The sequence below is a fragment of the Vanessa tameamea genome, chromosome 7, assembly GCF_037043105.1.
Source record: "Vanessa tameamea isolate UH-Manoa-2023 chromosome 7, ilVanTame1 primary haplotype, whole genome shotgun sequence".
Classification (NCBI taxonomy): domain Eukaryota; kingdom Metazoa; phylum Arthropoda; class Insecta; order Lepidoptera; family Nymphalidae; genus Vanessa; species Vanessa tameamea.
In genome coordinates, this window is record NC_087315.1 from 5,958,711 (window position 1) to 5,978,582 (window position 19,872).

The 19,872-nt window shown below is 29.9% G+C and overlaps 1 protein-coding gene across 2 annotated transcripts; it reads right to left on the reverse strand.

The window, feature by feature from the left end:
- Positions 1–1,101: 1,101 nt before the first annotated feature.
- On the reverse strand, positions 1,102–19,457 carry LOC113401224 (fatty-acid amide hydrolase 2-B-like). Of its 2 annotated transcripts, none has more exons than XM_026641045.2 (9): positions 19,325–19,457; positions 7,452–7,634; positions 5,998–6,217; positions 4,528–4,745; positions 3,822–3,951; positions 3,026–3,165; positions 2,520–2,660; positions 1,733–2,002; positions 1,102–1,429 (listed from the first exon to the last, which is right to left on the reverse strand). In XM_026641045.2, exons 2-9 carry the CDS (start codon positions 7,626–7,628, stop codon positions 1,127–1,129), a joined length of 1,599 nt encoding a protein of 532 aa, XP_026496830.2. In that variant the 5' UTR covers positions 7,629–7,634; positions 19,325–19,457; the 3' UTR covers positions 1,102–1,126. The 2 variants fall into 2 exon arrangements, with proteins under 2 accessions (XP_026496830.2, XP_064071476.1); XM_064215406.1 differs by lacking the exon at positions 19,325–19,457 and adding an exon at positions 10,064–10,376.
- Between the last annotated feature and the right edge of the window lie 415 nt (positions 19,458–19,872).

The following is a 19,872-nucleotide window of genomic DNA, read 5'->3' on the forward strand; positions in this document are numbered from 1 at the left end:
TAAGACGGGCCTGGTATCTCGTAAATCATTTGTTAGTCTAGTGAATAATCTATTATAAATGCGACAGTAACTCTGGCTGTCTATTTGTTCCTGTTTCACGGCCAAGCTACTGAACCGAATTTGATGAAATTTTGTATAAAATACCATCACGCTGCTTGAACTCCCAGGGCGGACATAGGTTACTTACATAGACTATTTATGCCTAGCAGCTGATGCCCTAAAACGCGAGTGGAGCCGCGGGCGACAACTATTTTACTATAAAATAAATATCTTCAAGACTTTGTGTACTTTGAAGATTTATTTGATTTTATTTATTGAGATAATATACATTAGCAACCTGTAAATTTCCCACTGCTGGGCTAAGGCCTCCTCTGAAGGTTTGGAGCATATTCCACCACGCTGCTCCAATACGGGTTGGTGGAATACACATGTGGCAGAATTTCGTTGAAATGACACATGCAGGTTTCCTCACGATCTTTTCCTTCACCTTCGAGCACGAGATGAATTATAAACACAAATTAAGCACATGAAAATTCAGTGGTGCCTGCCTGGGTTTGAACCCGAAATCATCGGTTAAAATGCACGCGTTCTAACCACTTGGCCATCTCGGGCTCTCATATATGCATTTGATAATATGTATTTTTCGAATTATACATTTTTTGAATTATATCTGATTAAGAACAGGAGTCATTTAGATATAACCGATTAGTCAAATTATGAAGTTAAAATACAATCCGTGTAATTTTTGTCGGTACATTCATTATTATTATAATACCGGTGCGGCCTAAAGTTCCATTTTTTTTTCTTGTTGCAACTATGTAGGTATATAACTTTTAACGCTATAATAAAACCTTTATATCATTGATATTTGTTATAAGTTATAATCGTAATTATTACTTTTCAATAAAAATAAGTTGTTTATATATATTATTTTAAACTCGTGTGAACTATTTGGCAAACCTCATGGACAAGTCTCTCAATGGAGTTGGATAATAAAAAACACATAATTAAAAAATATATATATCTTTGTAAAAAAATATATAAATTCTAATTCATACATCATTATTCTAAATCATATTATTCTAAAAACATTGACACGTTGTCATTCAAAATATAATTCCTTTGGTTACGCAGTTTTAATGCTGTTTAATAGTTCCTTATTGGGCGGCGTCCATCCTCCGAATGCTTTTTCAAATTCCCTGGCAACAGCTATCGTTAAATGATCATTACATTTATTCGCAACAATTTGCAAACCTACAGGCAGGCCCTTATCTGTGAGCCCGATAGGACAGGCCGTAGCGGGTAGCCCTAGAGCATTGAATATTGTCAAATATCCAAAATTTAAAAATCTGTAAAATATCCTGTAGTGTAAATGTGCCGGATATGGGAACGTTGGAAACAATAACACCGCATCGTCAGATAAAGCTTCCTGAAAAAAAGTAAACAAGATCGTTGATCTATTTAAATCGGATTACGGATATAATATATCTTTGGAATTGGATTTGTGATCAAAGTAAGCGTCCATTATAAATACAAATGTTACGTAATTCTTAAATGAATATACGAATACATTTAAATATAAAATTAAAATACCAAACGCATGAGCAAAAATATGTTTGTGCTACTATACAAGCTCCTTGAAATAATCAAATCCTTCAAACTTTCTTTAAAGTTGATTTAGCTTCTATGAAAATCTTTGAAATTATTAAATTTATATAAAAATTACACATACACTAAAATCAGTCTTGATTTCTTCAAAGACTTCTAAAAGTTTCTTATAATAATTCTTTGGTAACGCATCGAAGAATTTCTTTGCGGGTCCATAAGCGACACATGTTAAGGAATGGCTGGACAGACCCATCATTTTCTTCAAGACTTCCGGCCACATTGATATCAGCTGGTCTCGTTTCTCTGGATCCGTGAAGATGTTTCGTACGTGTTGTATGTTGAAGAGTACTCTTACGCTTATTTCCCACATGTGCTCTATATTCGCTATTTTTAGCTGAAATACAATGAACATGTTACGAACAAGTAAAAAATATAGTAGTATTTTTTTCGTTTTCGTGATACGTAACATTTTTTTAAAATGGTTATGTACATACATATTTGCGTACGTTGTTAGTCTCATATTTATTTAAATAGATTTTATTAAAGTGACATTAAGTGCTTTATATTTGGTCAACTATTGTATTGAAATAGATTTAAAAATATATGAGTCAGTAACGTATCAATGTATATTGTTAATACTTCCTTAAAAAATAAATGCACTAAATTAATCAAGACAATTATGTATTTGGTATTTAGTACTCAAACAATTTGCGTTAAATATTGTCAACTTAGATATAAAATATTAAATCTCATAAGCTTGTAATTACACTGGCTTACTCATTAAATTAGCAATAAAAGTGAATCCTGGTTAGCGGTAGAATGATTTGAGGTCTTTACGAAACCCTTACTAATTTATAAAGTAAGCCATGATTGAGATCTTTCTATTATTTTAACTCAATTTGATTAATGACCTCTTTAACGTCTACGTTGTAGGTAGATTTAATGTAAGCTTTAGCTTTTTCCATAGCCATTTTGATGTCTGATCCAATTTTGTCGGTAACGTTACTACCATCACCTTCCATATAATAAAATTTTAGACGTGTGAGATCAACCTGGGAAAAAAACAGTAAGAGAAAATTAATTAGTAAAATTACAATACTAAATCAGAATGAAATATACAAAATATTAAGAAAGAAACGCTTAAAAATAAAATTTGTTGATTACGTCAATATGGTAAAATTATCATACTATAGTATTATCATTAGAATCGAATGAGTGTTTAAATACTCGCTTTAGTATCGCTGGGGTACTAGTTACAATTTTTTTTTAAGGATTTTACACACACCTTTACGTATTTGGAAAGAATATGGTAAAAAGAGTAAATTTATACTATTCTATAAATTCAACTAAGTATGTAGAAATATTCACATGCGTAGCATTTATGCTTTTTATTTGCAAAACGTGTTATTTTATCTACCGGTTTGTCTAATGGCACATCTGGACCAGTGGGTTGTCTCAAAACTTTTAAAAGCAAAGGTAAATCTTCAGCGTATCGTGTAATAGGTCCTAGTGCAAAGAACTCCTCAAATTCTGGATCAAGGCAGTCTGGTACATGTCCTGGAAAAATATAAAATTGACTTGTAAAACTGCGCAAGACAGTATGTAACTTTTGTCACACTTTTTTAATAAGCTAATTATCGCTATGAGTCTGTTTTTTATTATTACTTCAATTATTTTGAAACAACTAAAAAACAATTACTTTTAGAAAAATAGTTGATTTACAAGTAAATATTTATGAATTATTGCCGATCTTAACTTGTACCATCCCAAATCTTAGCAAATAAACATATTATATTTATAATTAAACATTATATACTCAATAATAGTAAATAATCACATGTACTTGTATATCCTATAGAGCTTTCATTTTATTGTAGACAATATTTTTTAAAACCATAATTAACAATGTATATAACTATAGACTCTTTTGTAACTCAGAAAATTGGTATTTGGTTGGTTGCCTGTTGAGGTGACTAACAAGAAAAACTCACTCATTAATGTTACTCAAAATTTATGTAGCTATTTTCTAGTTTTTAGGGAATCAGCGTAAATTAAAATATTCGATTGTATGATTGTCACCGCGATCTTAGGAATAGCTTGTACTTGTTACAATTCTAAAGTTTAAGGGGCTGAGGTGACCATTACGTGGCCCATTTTTCCATCTGCTAGTCAGCTGATATTAAAGAAGAAAGAAAATATAACTTCTTACTTGCCTTCGATAGATACAAGTTTCGGCGTGGGCTTATGACCAAATATACCATTGAACATAGGTGGTAGTCGTAGTGAACCCGCGATATCCGAGCCCACTCCTATTATTGAAGCCGCTGAAGCTATTAAAGCTGACTGAAAAATCAAGGATTTATAATAGATAAAACATATATTACATACAAAATGTGTTAACTATCTATTATATTATATGATTTTGTGAGAAAATGTGATAATCATAGCACTGATACAAGGAACAAACACAAACTTGTTACTCCCGTTATTCGACACGCTTGTGTGTGAAAGGTATTAGATTAGGATTTATGAATGAATTAAATATTATTTTCAACTTTCGTTAATAAATAACCATTTTTAAGCTCATAACATATCATGATTACAATAATTGACAGTTTATTTTTCGCATTGTCAAATAGCCTATTAGTGAGATCATGGTTGATAGCACACCTTGGGAATAAAACGATTGGCTCCTGGCTATTTCTTTTTTGGTGTTGATTATTTGTAAGTAATCACAAATTTACAAAACAAATGACTTTCTTTCGCTGGTTCTTCTCAGGTCAGGCTATTTTCTTTTCCGAATCGGTGGCTGTGTTTCATTTGACAATCAATAAGTAAGTGTAATGCTTCTATTTCGAATAAAGGAATTTGATTTAATAAAGATATTATATTACGTAGCGTATGTTTTTATAAACTTACTTCTCCACCAGATGACCCTCCAGTTGTACGTCTTTGATCGTAAGGGTTCATAGTCAAACCTGTCACATTGTTGTATGTCTCCCAATTCATACAAAGCTGTGGTGTATTCGTTACAGCAATCGGTATTGCCCCGGCCGCTCTGGCTCTACGGACTATATCTGCATCTTTTTTAGCTGGATTCCTGTATGGAAACACCGTGCCACTATCGTTGCTCATTCCTGAAAAAAAAATATTAATTGTGCTTAGTTTTTCATTTGAAATAATATTACTTACGATATTATGAGACACAGTAGTATTGTTAGTAATAATTCCATCATCATCCACGTCCTTATCCCAATTTTACTTAGGGTCGGTGCAGCATGTCTTCTTCTTCCATACTTCTCTATCGGACGTCATCTCACAAGTAACATTCTTTCAATCCATCCATCGTTTCTTTTTAATAATTCATTCGCTTATAATAATTATCCTGCGATCGTATAGGTACGTATAACGTATATACGACGAACTATATGGATGTTTTAGAGAAAAAGAGCATTAACAGAGTTAGAATCTCTATTCTTCATCCTCGAATTGACAATTTGATACGACAATAAAGATGAGGCGCAGAGAAAAACAACTTCACGTGCAACGTCACAAGAATATATCATCAACAATTTCCTAACTATGATGCAATGGGAAAATTCTTAACAGAACACCATTTTTTTATTCGTTTGATCAAGTATTTGAACCGAGGCAAATCTTATGAACCGAAGGCGTTTTAACTAAATAGGTAAACTATGCAATGAATTGTTATTGTTGTCTATCATAGAAGGATGAATATACAGTATTATAATCTTCTAAATTGCACCGTTCTCGTACGTTCAATATAATAGCGATTGAAATGAATTAATGAAACATGAAAATATTGAAGTTCAGACGGTAAAGACATATTTATTTATTCCACCATCGACGTTCCTTCTCTTCCTGAGCCCCGAGGAATTAGTCGTTATGATAGTAAGAGACCCGATGGACTGACATTGTTTTCGACATTGAGAACGAGGACTAGTCCTAGTGTCGGACACTATATGCGTTGATACGAAGGCCCCGTTTCATATCCGAGAAATAATGTTAAGAGCCGGTGCCGCTGCGGAAAAAACTGAAGTGAATATACGATCCAAATATTCGTGTCTTATTCCAAATGTTTTTTTTTGTCCCATTTGCTGTTGAAACACTTGGACCTTGGATTAGTAGTGTAAAAAGCTTCATTAAAAATATAACACCTCGCCTTATTGCCTCCACTGGTGAGAGCAGGGCTGTTTTGTGTTTTGGCCAGAGGATCGGAATTACGATTCAACAGGGAAATGCTGCTAGCATTTTTGCCACCTCTCCACGCGGTCAAGATTTATACAGTAAATATTTTTAATTCATATTTGTATATATTTAAGGAATTGATACATAAATAAATATTATAAGACTAAAATGTTGTATTACCTTCCACTGCTATACTTTCTTTAACAGTCATAGGAATACCAAGTAAAGGATATTCCTTAGCTAATTCCTCAGTTGAACGATCGTTGGATGCTATCATTTTGTCTATACACTTCGCTTCCTTTATGGCTAAGTCATATCGAGGCTCAACTATAGCGTTCAAATATGGATTGACTTCTTTACATCGTTCAATGTACGCTGTTACTACTTCTTCTGATGTAATCTGAAAGATAAATAGATAATATTTTTGTATAAATTATTACTCGAAAATGACACAAGATAAATTTGTTTAATGAATAACATAAATTTATATCATAAGAGTCGAGATTTCCCAGTGGCGAGAATTCGTTAATTTTAAGTGATGATTGCGGATTTAAATCCTGTCAAGTACCAATCAGACCTCTGGCCAAAGGTAGGTCTGATAGCTTGGCTGCCCTAGGTCTATGGCAGATTATCACCCCATACTCCTCTGTATATCACGAAGAATTGAATTATGTGAAGGTATTTTTTTAAAATGTGTTTTGTACACCTGTTTTAGTTTTTAAGCGGTTACGTGTGGGTGCACCCTTTTAGCGGCTACTAAAAAAGTACACCAATCAAGTTTTGTCTGTGGGGAAATCTGACTGACCGGCATCACAAGATTTTGTATGTGCTTGCCTGCTATTTAGCACGTTCTGTATAGTTATTAAAAGAACAATTAAACCACTTAACTGTAAAAATGTTATTAACATTAAAGTATTATTTTAATGGGATACATAATGTAACTGCTTTGTATACCATTACTTGTATTATGCAATACATAATAATTCTCAATTATTATATTATGTATCTACATTTTAATTATTTATAATATCGGGGTAAAAATTGTTGTATATAAATAATTAAACGGAAAGCGAACAATAAACAAAACTGAATGCAAACACATACAAAACGTATTATAAAACTATATTTTTTTAAATGAAAACAGTTTGGAAAATATTTATTACATATAAGATGTTTGATATATTTTTAATGAAGGATTGAGATAATCCTGCTTCGCTTGGGTAGGTACGTATGGGATATCCTTTTACAAGATGGTTAATAAAAGCGTATTAAACGTAACCAATTATATACTTTGTGGCAGGGCTTCGTGCCAGCCTGTCGGAATAGGTACCATCCACTCTTAATATATTCAGCGGCAATACATAGGTACGTACTTAGTATTGTTGCGTGTAGGGTCGGTTGGAAGGGTAAGTGAGTCAATATAACTACAGGAACAAGGTATATAACATCTTAGTTTAGGTTGGCGGAGCATTGGTGACACAGGTTTGTTAATATTTCCTAGATAGCCAATTTTTATGGGCGGTGGTGACCACTTATCATCAGGTGGCCCATTTGTCATTTATATGACCTGTAAAAGTACTTAATTTTTTTTTAATTATCAAATTAAATATATTTAAAACATTGAGACATTTTACCTGTTTGTTTCTGATCATCATAGCCAGTGTGGTAGCCGATTTGAACAGTAAAGGGTTTGTTGGTGGCGGGCATTTTTTATTTCTTTTGATGTTTAGCAAATATGTTAAAGGGCGCACTCCTATTGCCAGCAAGGATACCAAGAAACGCAGAAACCATCTCATGAATCCGTTCAACATGACTACCTGAAAATAAAATAGTATTATATTGTAATTGATAATTTGTATGGATCTCTTGTCACACAAACAAAATGAAAATGCTCATAACACAGTTAAATTATTGATATTTTAATGATCTGACAAGCAATGTATTAAGCGAAATAGAATCCTAGCGGCTCTATCGCAATGACATATATTGTTGCTTTAACAAATTTCTTGGTTTTCGGCAATACAATACAATATACTGAATTTTACTAGAATCGTAAGTTAAACAATATTTTTGTTTAAATTTTTATTCATTTTTCCAACCACCAATCCTCATTGGAGTAGCGTGGGGGAACAAGCCCTTAAAAGTTAAGGGCGTGTTCCCCATAAAAGGATAGAAGCCCTGTCCAGGTGTGGAAAATTTACAGGCTAACAGCCTTAGGTTTATTTTTATAAGAGCTAATGTTAAACATAAAATCCACCAATTTATTATTGTAAATTTTTATCCTTGATTTTATGGTAGGTAATGTTTCAGATATCTATGGTAAGTTCCAAGGAAATTGTGGAAGATAGAAGAGATTTTAGCAAGTATTTTTTTTATATGTATTTTGATAGTTCGTAGGATAATTCTTAATTAAAGCTTTATTTTAAATAATTTACTTCAATACACATAGTAAATTGTAAAATTGGTGTGTCTCTGCTCGAAAGATATTTATTTTGTTTTATTGAGTTGGTTTACGTTTAAAAAGTTATATTAGCTCAAAAATAATTTCTTGTAATTTGTCAATATTGTTTATTGTCGGAGTCGTTGACGGTTAATAAAAAAGTATTTGGCACTTAAGATTTTTTTTCCTTTCCTTGACTGAAAAATAAATCAATATTTTTAACCTTAGATTATTATCATCTAAGTTTCTAACACATATTTAGCGGGGCACGTAGAAACCGCGCAATTGAAAACCTTGTAGCCAAGATATCACGCGATTTGAACCGCAACAATTTTATTATGTAGATATACAACAGCCGTTAGAAGGCAATTGTGATTTTGTAGATGAAAGTCGAAAAAAAAGTATGCTCACTGGTGTCTGCGCAGTGAATTCTCTATCGGTTGCGTACAGGTCAAGATTGAATGATTTTGAAGATGCTTTACCAATTAAGACACACACGGGTTCTGGATAATTGTCACCTTGTCACCAAAAGAAAAAATGACTAATGAAAAAAATAATATATACTTATCTGTTTTTACGTTAGTTAAAATGTCAATACTTTAGTAAATCCTAAGTATCTAATTATTTAGTTTAGGTGCTTGATATGCTTAATTAAGTCTTAATATATAGCAATCAGTAAATAGTCCTTGTATAAGTGTTTGCAAAAGTAATTGCAGTAGGTAAGCTGGCAAGAAATTACTTTGGCTAATCTGCATGTGACACGGATATAGTCAATTTAAACTTGTAATTATAATTTTCTAGTCATTGTTAAAATTATATACCTGTAGTTATTGCGTAATAAGAATAAAAATAATCCTTATCTTATATAAATGATTAATTAATTATTACATTATATTAAATGTTTGGTTTACAAAAGCAACAACGGATTAGGTACTTAAAACTTATAGAGCAGAACCGGCAAGTAAATTAGTAGCTATTAGATATTATTTTATAAGGATTATATTAAATTAATTATTAATGATTTTAAAGTCAATCTCATATTTTACACTCACTTTATTTTTATAATTATTTAATATTTTATTTTACTAATAATTTATTTTATGTTTTTTAACACATAAATAGTAAAGTAAATAATAAGTAGGTTATATTTCAATTTAATAATTTTTTTATTCAACAATTTTTGTTTGAAAATATTTTTTCATGAAGGAGAGTATGACTTTTTTCGCACGGATAATAATCCATTTTGAGAACTTTTTTAACCATAATTAAAATAATAATTGATTATTAGGGGTTCCCGTCACGAGTTTTATTACGTTTCTTTTTTGATGCACACTGTTTTCTATAATAATTTACTCTTTTTTTTAATTGCTTGTCATATATATAAAATATATTTTAAAAATATCATTAAATTAATAAGTACAGTTTTTGATTATGTATACTAAGTAAAAAGCCGAAAAGTTGGGTTTTTTCTTGATATGTACACAAACATTGTCAAGTATAAACAAAATAAGCTTTTTAGATACTATTGAATTCAGATATTTATTTGCTGTTATTGTCGTTTATATTTTATACAGATTGCACAATACACATTTTTAAGCACATAAACAAAAAAAAAAAACATTAAGAATCGCCATCAAAATAAATTTAGTAGGTATCTACCAACTCAGCATCCGGGGGGCGCTTTTTCCGGCTTAAATTCTGATTCTTAGGTTCGTTGCAATCCTGTTATAAAATTTTAATGATACTTCGAATTGAGTTATTCTTTATAGCTGATTTTAATAGAAAATAATGTACTTAATATATTACCTTAGTTGTGCTTTTCTGTAAAACAATAAATGTTAGTCTCGATATGTTCTCTTGAATACCTTCTACAATTTTAGATAAACATTTTGGGTACCATACATTCATATTATTCAGTAAAACTTCTGCTATAATGAATCCCTGATAAACACTGGCACTTAAAACGATTAAAAACACTCGTGTAATTACATTCAGCCCAACATTAAAACAAGACAACGAAAAATTAATTAACTTCTTCATTATGAACACAATAACTAATGCAACTGGTATGTAAACATGTATATTCTACCGTCTAGAGGAATACTATCGGGTCGTATTGTAATGTGCAGTGCGGAAACAAAAGTACGTACTATGATTCAATGAATTATCAAGTGAGTAAAAGGTCATTAAAAGTGAGTGATGTGATAACTTATCACTTTGTAATTACACAACAGTCTGTCTAATATTTTTTTAATTATAAACATGAATTTTATGTATGTCTTTTTTAATTATATTATTTTAATATTGTAAAGATTGTTGATCTACCTACATAAATCAATTATGCAAAGGTATGGTTTCGTTGGTGAAAGGCAAAATATGATTTTTACAAAATACGAATATTCGACCAAAACCTTAGAAGAGAAAATGTGTTTTTCTTTGAAGGTCCTTTATAATATCGATTCAAAATAAGGATTTATCTATGTATGATTATTTATTCTAGTTACATGCCCCTGCTTTACACTTGTCCTTGCTTTGTTTTAAATGTTTTCTTTTTATACGTCATACATATAACTCATAAAATTTATATTAACACTTCAGTATTTATATGTATTTCAGTACTTTTATTTTTGTCATTAAGATTTCATTTTGTCGCGTTGAGTTTGACTGATAGACGGACGGATAATATATAATTTATAGTTATTTTTTACTTGTTACGAAAAAAAACCAAAACTGTCACATCTCTGTTATAACAAATAACAGAAAAATGGCGAACAGAGTAATGCTATATGTTAAACGATAATTACGTGACGATAACACTAATACGTACAATTCATAAATTGATTATCACTAAAAATCTGACCATCAGAATACGATTGAGATATAAACGTTAAGAATCTTATCATCACGTCCACCTTGAACCTATATTTATAAAGTATTTTATGTACACTCAAAGTCCAAATGAATTGTTTCGAGACGCAAAGTAAGGTTGAAATATAATAGGTAGAATAGAAAAGTCGTCGCGTTTACATGCGCAAACCAGTTTGCACACGTGTGCACATGGGCTATAATTTTAATGCAAGATCAAAAGTTCAGCTTTTGTTATCGTTACATTGCAATGATTTTGTTAACACATTTGTTAGACATAAAACGCAACTTATTTAGAAGAATAATAACAAAAAACCCAAACAACAAGCAAGCGACTGTCGTTTTAGACAAAAGAGAAAATAAGTCTTTTGATGTGTATTTCCTCTGTGTTAATAAATTAAACAGCAGCGATTCTGTAATTGTTGCTATTCTGAAATGTCACACTGTATAGTACACGTTATCAAAGACCGATATCTTAATCCGGAAAAGTGTCGCTGAATTTTTATATGTTAATTTGTTTAAGTGTAAAATTCCACCACTATGTTTACCACCCTGCTTTGGCGCAACGTGCTGAAATATTAATTTTATACAAATATATGTATAAAATTCCTTTTTCCATATCCTTTTGTGGAACAGCAATTTGTTACAATTTTTTTGATTAGAATTTTTCAATTTTTCTTTTTTTAGAAACTCTGATTAGAATTTCTCGCTATTGCATTCATAGATGTTTTTAACTGATTGTAAAAATCAATAAAATGACATTACTATTTACTAATTATCTTAATAACTAGTACACGTTTGCCTCTTTGTATTAGTCGTGGTTCTTATGCCAACTATGTTTACGCTAAGAGTACAGTTAGCTCCAAACATTCTCCTTAAGAGGTGGTAAGGCCTTTACCCAATTACGAACAACGTACTTGGTATAAATTGAGCTTCTGACAATATAAAGATTTTGTAAAATATATTTTTCTATATTATACAACTAGATTTTAATCATATTAAATATATTGGTATAATAAAATACACTTATTTAATAAAACTTTAATATGACACACTGACATACATGAACGTTCTACACCGGTGGGTCTAACAGGATGTAATTTAGCTTAGGAATTTCTTATAGAACGTAGATGAGGTCTGGGATAGGATTTCATTTCCAAAATTCGTGTCAAAAGAGGGTGATATTGTTGATAAAAGTTTTGATGGAAGTTCGTCTTTATTTATGTCATAAACATGGAAATAAATATATATTATGCTTTTGGCTTAATAAAAAAAATATTGTTATTACAAAGTCATAAAAAACTATTATTATATTTAGTTACTTATTAAATGAATACTCCTCACTATCTTAAGCAGCGTTTTGAATTCCAATAGGACTCACACGATCAACAAAACTATTACTAGCTCATCTTGTTTTATACAATATCTTTTTCGGTCTATGCAACTCTTTTCCCGCGTCACCGTCACGTTATGACATACACACTCGGTTTATACGTTTAAAAACAAAGGCGTATTATTTACATATTATAATAAATAATATATTATAATCTTATTTCTATAATCCAAAGGTTGTCTGAAACAGATCACTCTCTTAGCGAAAAGACCGGCTCTTGGACATACCTTAAATTTTATTAGTCGTCTATGTTTTCATTACAGTTTCGGTCTACAATAAAGAATATTCTATTCTATTATATTTGTCAACATAATATTATGTTACGAGCATTACAACAACCTTGTATAATTGAGACATTTTATAAATGGTGCTTTCAAAACAATAGTCATGCATATTCCATACCTGACTTTTGCTTAGCCTAGATCTGCTAACCGAGTCCTTTCATGGGAATTTGTAATAAGTAATACATTTTGTCCATATATAAAATTATGTCATTTTATTTAGTTTTTGTAATCCGTTGCAATCTTAATAGTATAGTTTATGAATAAATAACGTAAAACTTTAAAGATTAACCTTAAAGATTTGTTTAAAATGTGTCAAATCCATTCTTGTAACATTTATTCTATTTTTGGAACACATTAAAATTGATTACGACGAATTATTAAATAAAAATAGACGTAACAATTACTTCTACAGAGAAGAGTATGTAATATGAAATTAAAAAAAAACTCATTTGTGTACTTTAAGCAATTTAAAAATAGATTAATCTATTATTATATTTTTTTTGTAATAATTATTCGTAAACTGTATGAGGGTGTTATATGTTTAGTTAGTTTATAGTGTTGTTGAGACTTTGTAACACGTTTGATTATTTAAGAATGTAACACCTATATACTTTGTCAACAAATATTTGGTTATTTCAAGACTATAATCTGTCGTCATGTTAGGATGGACCGCGATAAATATTTAGTCGAAAGACAATAGATGTTTTGTGTAAGTACGCATTTTGTCATGTTTTATTTATACAAGTAACGACGGTATCATTGAATAAATTTAGTAATTATAAATCTAGAAATAAAAACTAATTGAATGTAAGAGCAAATTAAAAAAGTATTTTATTAAGTATTCTACTGTTTTCCTTTCAGTATGAAGAAAACATAGATATCTTATTTACTTGTATGACATAAGGATTATTGCAATAAAAAAATAAATTGTAGTTTTGTTTGAAAACCGTTGCAGCATTTTAGTTGATTGTTTTATTGTAAGAAGAGGAAGTTTTTTTTTTAATTATTAAAAACAATTTTAAATAAATACATTAATAGCTAAAGTTTTTTTCATAATATGTGTTACTAGTTCGAAAAAATAAGTGAATTATGTCATAAAATAAACAATGTACCTAGTGAAATAAAGTGCAGGAACCTCTTCAGGGAGCCTTGATTACCTTCTACTACTGAAATTCACAATGAGGTTCTGGCCCTGGATTGTCGAAATACCTCAATTATTGGATATATTTTTTTATGTGGTATTTTTGGGTTATTTACATTTTCCAAAACTGTTACGACAACTATATAAGTATACGGTATAAAAAGAATAGCAAGAATAAATTTTACAACAACAAAAAAAGTTTTTGTTTATATTCATAGAAAAATTAAAAGCACTAGATATATTTTTAATACATACAACAATATTTTATTGCACATTTTTAAATCTACAAACCGATAAACGTTCATTACAAATTTTAATTTGAAAATTGTAAATGGTAACGAGAGAAATTATAGTTACCTTGATTAGACTGTCATCCTAAGGTATCTATAATTTCTCTATTACTTTACAATTAATCTTATAATAATAAACAGTTTTACAAAATAATAAGTGGTACCAATCAGCTGCTACACAATGTTATTTTGTATATGGCTGTGCGTTGAGATATTGAAAGTTGGAAGCGAAACCATTTACGATATTATCCTTTCATCGTCTGTTAATGCGTGAGGACATTGTAAATGGATAAATACAGTCTTTCTATCTTTAGGAACTAGTATTTTATTATTTCAAAATAAGATTGGTAGTATGAGAACTGACAGATATCGTTTTATAACTTTTCAATTTCGATGATGTAATCGAAATTGAAAAGTTAAAAACACCTTTTATTATTTAGCTTGAAAATATTAGACTATAGTAATTTGAGAAAATTTTAGGAACATATTGTTGTCAGTAAGTTTCCGAGATATAGTGTTCTAGCAAGGTTATCTCAGAACTTTATTACGCAGTATTCGTGGTGTGGAAATCGTGCAAATAGTTTAGAGCTCGGGTTGGTCAAGTAACGTCTTGCGCCATTGCCTGCGTTTATAACACGTAACAGTACGCATGAAGTTTGCAATTTTCTAACTTCCTAAAACTATTAAAAATTTATGATTTGGGTAACATGATTATGTTTCAAGCATACATGGATTTTGCTGTTAAAAACTATGAAAAGTTTCTACCATTAATTATTCAAAATCTTTATGCAAGGAGCATTTCATTAACTTATTGAATGCCAAAAATCTACTACTGTTTAGAAACACCACAGACCTGAGAAGAAACGGCAATCACTTTATTGTTTACCTAAGTGGAATGTACACTATAGACAGCTTAATTTCTTTCATTGCCTATTTATTGATTATAATTGTCATTTATAAAATAAAGATTAAGAGATGGTTAGTATAATTATTAAATGAACATGATAATCTTAAAAAATAAGAGTAAAAATGTCAAAGTATTTTTTTGGCGGCAAGATCGAAGGTTTTGAATTTTAGTTCATCCTTGGATTGTAACTGGCTTTAAATTTAGTATTTTTGACGTATTCAATTTCAAATGCAAAGCTAAGTAAAGGCTTAAAAATAATACATGCTTTATAACAATATATTTGTGGTTTCGTTATTGTTATAGGTTTTTTTTTAATATAATCAACTAAAAAAATTATATAACATTAAACACCGGTAAGCCCAGTAAAGATGAAAAAGGAGGCCCTTACCTTGCAGTAAGACATTTACAGGCTTTTACTAAAAAAAGTAAAGACGCGGATGTTGCTTACAGTTCTAACTATATAAAAGATTGTGACGCTATTTAAATATTCGTAAACATATTAATACTATTGATAAAAATTCATCGCATATGTCCAAAATATTACATGGCATTACTACGTAGAATGTGCGCAAACATGTTTCTAGTTTTATTTTATATTACTTCAGGCCATACTGCTATATAAAATGCGAAAGGTTCTGCGCCATAGACGTACATAAAAAAAGTAAATATAGAGATAAAATGTCGAGTTTTGGTGGTCGAAAGTCTTGTTTTTTGCATCGTTAAAAGTACCCATAAACTTTCTGATAAAACCAAAAGTTGAGCAAACAATCTCGGTCTAGCGGACGTAGACCTAATTTCGTTAGATCGGTAAATTTGATTGTATAGTTTTTAAGTAACTCTAATGTATCATTGCAGGTTTGAAATTGCCTAAAACCTTCACTTCGATTAATTTAGATGCGTCGAGTTTGCATTATTCAGATGTGACTATACCTACATTATGTAAATAAATCGTAAATCTATAATAAATTTATAAACAGCATAAAGAAACTATGTCTGCTTGTGGTTCTTTCACGGTTAAGCCACTGAAGCGAATTTGAAATACGTGTAAATAACACATACAATAAAAGAAGTTCAAGCTAATAACTATATGCATAATTTTGTATCGCATCGGGTGCAAAATATAATACATATATTCGTTTGTAGTTGCGCGTAATCATTAGTGTAGGACGAAGTTAAGGTAATGTTATTATGAAAACAATTATTTCTCGCTACATTTTAACCGAAACGGGTGTTATAGTACGAGTTTCATTGAGTAATACTTTCAGTTAGGCATAACGGTTATGCTTCACAAACTTTGATTCCATCCTGTTGATTGATCATTTCGTATGTAATCGTTTATTCAGTATTTTATTATAGAAGTAAAATACATTTGCCAACTTTGGTTATAGTTTGGAGTTTTGTAGTCATTCAAATAATGAATTTGTAATTGTGTTTATTGCGAATAATCTTTAAAGCGTTTACAGAAAAATAATGTTATTATACACCTACTAAATATAATGAATATATGTACTTATACAATTATGTATTGTTATTTGCTCCAAGGTGAACTCTTCAAAAAAACTTGTCGTATATGAATAGTTACATCCTATTAATACCTCACAACTGGGCAAAGTTGTCTCTTCGTTTTGAAGAAAAGGTTAGCTTAGGTTAGAACACAAAATAATTTATCAAATACATACCTATATGTTATAATCATAACTAAACGTTTTCTATATTTTATTTTATTATGTAAAATTACGATTCATATGTGCTTGAAAAGTAAAAAATATTTTGATTTAAAATATATTATCTATAAATAAATAGTCGAAGGCAAAAAAGTAAAATTACAGAAGAGAAAAAGGTACTCACTGGCCTTTTTTACTCTGTTATTATTAGCGTTATCGAAAAAAAAAAGCAAAAAAGATTGATAACACTAATGCTATTATTTATTTATTCTGGTTACGTGTAACCATCAAGCTTGATATGATCCAATATATTTTTAAGCTTGTTTGTATAATTGACAGAGTTAATATTATGAAGGTGGTTCTTTATACAGAATCAAATTGTTTCAGATACACTCGACGCTTTGTTTACGCAGTTATTATTCTTTAATATTTTAACTATTAGGGTTATAATCACGAGCGTTACTGCGCAAACTGGTTTGTAAAATACGTAATTTAATTTATTTATTTGAGATCACTCATTATTAAATTACAATTTCCTAATTGAGGTGTGTGACCTCAAATAGTAAAATCTACTCCTGACTTCATAGTTTAGGAACTATATATAGTCTATTCCACACATAAGAAGAGTATTTATTAAAGCAAAATAAATAAATTTTACATTGAATTAATGCGATAACAATTTTAATAATAACTAACAAAAGTTGAGATCTTTAATAAATAATATATGATCTCTTTTCTCGAAAATATAGCGTCTTGAACGTCGACGAAGTTGTTATCGGAAGTTTAGAAGTAATATTAAAGTAAAAGGAACTGTGTTGTATTATATCTAAATATATTTTAATCAAGAACTGTGTACAGTGCATAATATAGCATTCCATTGGGATAAAGTGTAGGCAAATTCGTCTTGAGTGACAGTAGACTTATCGTACAGATAAGATTTGTTTTTATATTTAATTCGTTTTAAGCCTTTCTCTCATAAATGCAATTGTTATCGCTTTCAGCATCTAACTTAGAACAAATTCATTTGACAAGAATTCATGTAAATTTTATTGGTCGCGTTGTCGACTAAAGCGTTATTAAAAGTAAGGTTCTCTGAAAAGACTATTATTGTACACTGTAGTTCAATCTTAAGAAAATAGTCTTTAAATAACGTTTTTTAAAAATTCATTTTTAAAGAAATGAATCGAAAACAAGCTCGATAATTATGTAAAAAGTAGAAGTAAGTATTTATTTTATTTTCTAGGTATCTCGTGATCTCCGAGAGACCCATTATACAAATCAAAAATTAGAAAGCTTACGTTCGTTTGTTGTTATTACAAATAATTCACGCTTAAATTGTTATGCTGAAAGTAAATTCAGTCTCCAATAAATTGTTTCTACTATATACAGCCAGTGTCATAATTCGTATTAAATTTAAGCCAGGTGATTTGCTTTATAATTAAGTCATTTTAATAGGTATTATTTAAAAAGTAAATCGATAAAATGTATTAAAAATAACAAATGTATTACATAATTATTTTTAATTTATTCTATAATGTTAGTTAGTAGTTTTTCGTTCGAAATCAATTGAAAATTAATGATATTCAACCTATAAACAGTTTTTATGCATAACATAAACATAACATAATCGGCCTGTAAATTTCCCACTGCTGGCTAAGGCCTCCTCTCCCGTTGAGGAGAAGGTATGGAGCATATTCCACCACGCTGCTCCAATGCGGGTTGGTGGAATACACATGTGGCAGAATTTCGTTGAAATTAGACACATGCAGGTTTCCTCACGATGTTTTCCTTCACCGCCGAGCACGAGATGAATTATAAACACAAATTAAGCACATGAAAATTCAGTGGTGCCTGCCTGGGTTCGAACCCGAAATCATCGGTTAAGATGCACGCGTTCTAACCACTGGGCCATCTATATAAAATGTTAATATGATTTATACTGTGTAATTAACATTACATTTTAATAATACTACACACTAAATGTTTTTAAATTAACATGGAATAAATTTATATTTTAGCATACGTACTTATTTTTACTATCGAAATAAAACAAAATCAAACTTATTGTTAGAATGAAATTTCGTTTAAAGATTCCGCTTGTGAACTGTGTCGAGAAACTCCACAACTTTCTACTTCTTTAAAACACTACTCATGACTTACATTAAACTGTAAGCTGATATCAATTGCATTTATTAAAATGTTTCTTTTTTTATATAATAAATATAAATTTTATTTATGTAATAATCTTTTATATTTCCTTATTACATAATAGTCGTTTTGTTTTCCAATTTAATTTACAAAATTGAAAATAAATTATTTAATTTTTCTTTTATCATAATATTAATGAGTTATAAGTTATACAATGATTTTAAGAAAGCTATCAATAAAAGTAAACATTGTAATTTTAACTTAATAATATGTACGTACATAATTTTTTTTAAATTTAATAAATGTTAAATCACTAAAGCACAAGTCTATCAAAACATTGATATATTTTCGATTTAATTAAATATGTCTACTTACAGTTAAAATATGCGTCAATCAATTCACAAATTACGATATATTTAGGCTCGAAGACCGTACGAGTGAGTGCGGTTTGTGGCGTGCGCACTACGCCGGCGCGCGCAGTTGACTTACCATGTCATGCCATAACAATCCGTTAGTGACACTCTTATCAAAGAAAGGCTGGTCGTCCATTGGTAACAAAGCGAGCTGTTGCTCCCGATGGATATATTATTTGCTATTTTGCTAATTAAGACGAATGTATCAGTATTATATATTTTATTATTGTTAACAGAACATCTATATCTCAAGTTAATGAGAAGGTTTTTTTCTAATGCCTATCTGAAAAGAATTACTAAACCAATATGAATGCGTAAAACTTATACAAAACTATGCAGCACGTTTCTGAGAAGCTTTCAGTGTATAATATTATTATATAATTACTAAAAATTAGATAGGCATTAGTTAAAAGTCTTTTCATTATAAGTGACGATGACAAGCGTAAAATTAATGATTTCATATAAAAAAAATATTAATTGGATGGAACGTAAGGATTTAAAGACTGCTTT

Coding starts and splice junctions, on each gene's coding strand:
- LOC113401224 (XM_064215406.1), bottom strand. CDS start 10,297: ATGAAGAAGTTAATTAATTTTTCGTTGTCTTGTTTTAATGTTGGGCTG. Junction 7,635..10,063: donor TACAGAAAAGCACAACTAAG/GTAATATATTAA, acceptor TTTTATTTTCAG/GTAGTCATGTTGAACGGATT. Junction 3,952..4,527: donor GAGGGTCATCTGGTGGAGAA/GTAAGTTTATAA, acceptor TTGATTTTTCAG/TCAGCTTTAATAGCTTCAGC.